The sequence below is a fragment of the Lolium rigidum genome, chromosome 2 (genome assembly GCF_022539505.1).
Source record: "Lolium rigidum isolate FL_2022 chromosome 2, APGP_CSIRO_Lrig_0.1, whole genome shotgun sequence".
In the NCBI taxonomy this organism is placed as follows: domain Eukaryota; kingdom Viridiplantae; phylum Streptophyta; class Magnoliopsida; order Poales; family Poaceae; genus Lolium; species Lolium rigidum.
The window spans coordinates 76,141,485-76,143,254 of NC_061509.1; the positions used below are offsets into that span (position 1 = coordinate 76,141,485).

Here is a 1,770-nt window from a genome sequence, read left to right on the forward strand (position 1 = left end):
GTCTACACACTTAGTTACACGACCAGCAGTCTCTTCTCCAAAACTCACGTCAATTGGCTACCTGGAGGCACAAGAGAAGATGGATTAAGCTGGTCCATATCCTCCCATGGGCACTGACGCGTCCAAATCTGCTTGGCTCCTCCGCCCTATATAAACCAACACCATAGGCATCTCCATTCTCCACACAACACCTCACAAGCACATCCATCCTCTATCCATCCAAGCAAGATCAGAGAATCAAGCATACAGCGCTTGCTGCGAGCTCAAGAAGCAGGCGGCAATGGCGAGGCATCGCCTCCTTGCCCTGCTCCTCATCGGGGTAGTGGTGGCCTCCACCTTCCACCAAGCGGCCGCTGCTGGCCGAGGCCTGGCTGCTGTCGAGAAGCTCCCAGAGCCGGAGCCTAAGCCTGTGCCGTATCCAGAGCCAAAGCCTGAACCCAAACCGGAGCCAATGCCACAGCCAGAACCCAAACTAGAACCTAAACCAGAGCCAATGCCCAAGCCCATGCCACAGCCACAGCCAAAGCCAAAACCAGAACCCAAACCAGAACCTAAACCGGAGCCAAAACCAGAGCCCAAGCCTGAACCAATGCCCAAACCACTGCCTAAGCCAGAGCACAAACATGAACCTAAGCCTGAACCGCTGCCTAAGCCAGAACCAAAACCCAAACCTGAACATAAACCCAAGCCTGAACCATTGCCTAAGCCAGAGCCAAAACCAGAACCCAAGCCTGAACCTAAGCCTATGCCTGAGCCTAAACCCGAGCCTAAGCCTGAACCTAAACCTATCCCTCAGCCCAAACCTGAGCCCAAGCATGAACCCAAACCTAAGCCAGAGCCTAAACCAATGCCTAAGCCTGAACCTAAGCCAGAGCCCAAACCGGAGCCAAAGCCGGAACCAATGCCTAAACCTGAACCAAAGCCAGAGCCTAAACCGGAGCCTAAGCCAGAGCCCAAGCCGAAACCAATGCCTAAACCTGAACCAAAGCCCGAGCCTAAACCAGAGCCCAAGCCTGAACCTGAACCCAAATCAGAGCCGCCACCAAAGGGCAAACCACCGTCAACTGACATTTGATAGATTACACGTTGTCCGAGCCCGGAGCTAGCTTATGGCTCGTCAGAACATGCTATTCCTGGAATAAGTGGCGTTGTGATACCACCTCTAGATAGTGAAGCTTGCACCTTTTCGTATTTCATGTATTCCATTCCTCTTGTCTTTTATCCATGTATGCACGATGAGTGTCACGATTTCTTTGATTATGTTTTACTTGTTTCTCGATTGTTCATGTTTATCTGTCTACCTGACTCGCCATACTCCTTATGTATGTACGTGCATTGATTGTTTTTTCCTCAAATATAGAGATTTTTTCTCTAGCCTCTTTCTATGTTGTTTGTTCTATGATATATGTAAAATTGACATGGTCTTCCTCAAGAAAAACAAAGAGCAGTACCGGAAATTCAATTCGGCTCCCGGGTGCGTATGCACCCTCTACCAAAAAATCATATTTCGAAATGTCGAATAATTTTAACAAATTTTTTTACATGTACATCTTCATAATATATGTTCGTTCATCAAGTTTCACGAAAAACCAATATTTTTTGTGGTCTATATAAAAAAGAGAAAACTTATCTTGTGAAAAGCATTATTTTTAGCACCGAGTTTTGTCTTTTTTACACACGACACATGATAAGTCGATTTTTTATGAAACAACTTTATAAGCGTGTAGCACGAGAAGATTTACATGCGAATTTTTGGTTTCAATTTTTTTG

The 1,770-nt window shown here is 46.7% G+C and overlaps 1 protein-coding gene across 1 annotated transcript; it reads left to right on the plus strand.

The window, feature by feature from the left end:
* Positions 1 to 265: 265 nt before the first annotated feature.
* Positions 266 to 1,379, plus strand: LOC124686741 (protein TsetseEP-like). Its single transcript, XM_047220642.1, has one exon. It carries the CDS (start codon positions 281 to 283, stop codon positions 1,073 to 1,075), a length of 795 nt encoding a protein of 264 aa, XP_047076598.1. The 5' UTR covers positions 266 to 280; the 3' UTR covers positions 1,076 to 1,379.
* The last annotated feature ends 391 nt before the right edge of the window (positions 1,380 to 1,770 follow it).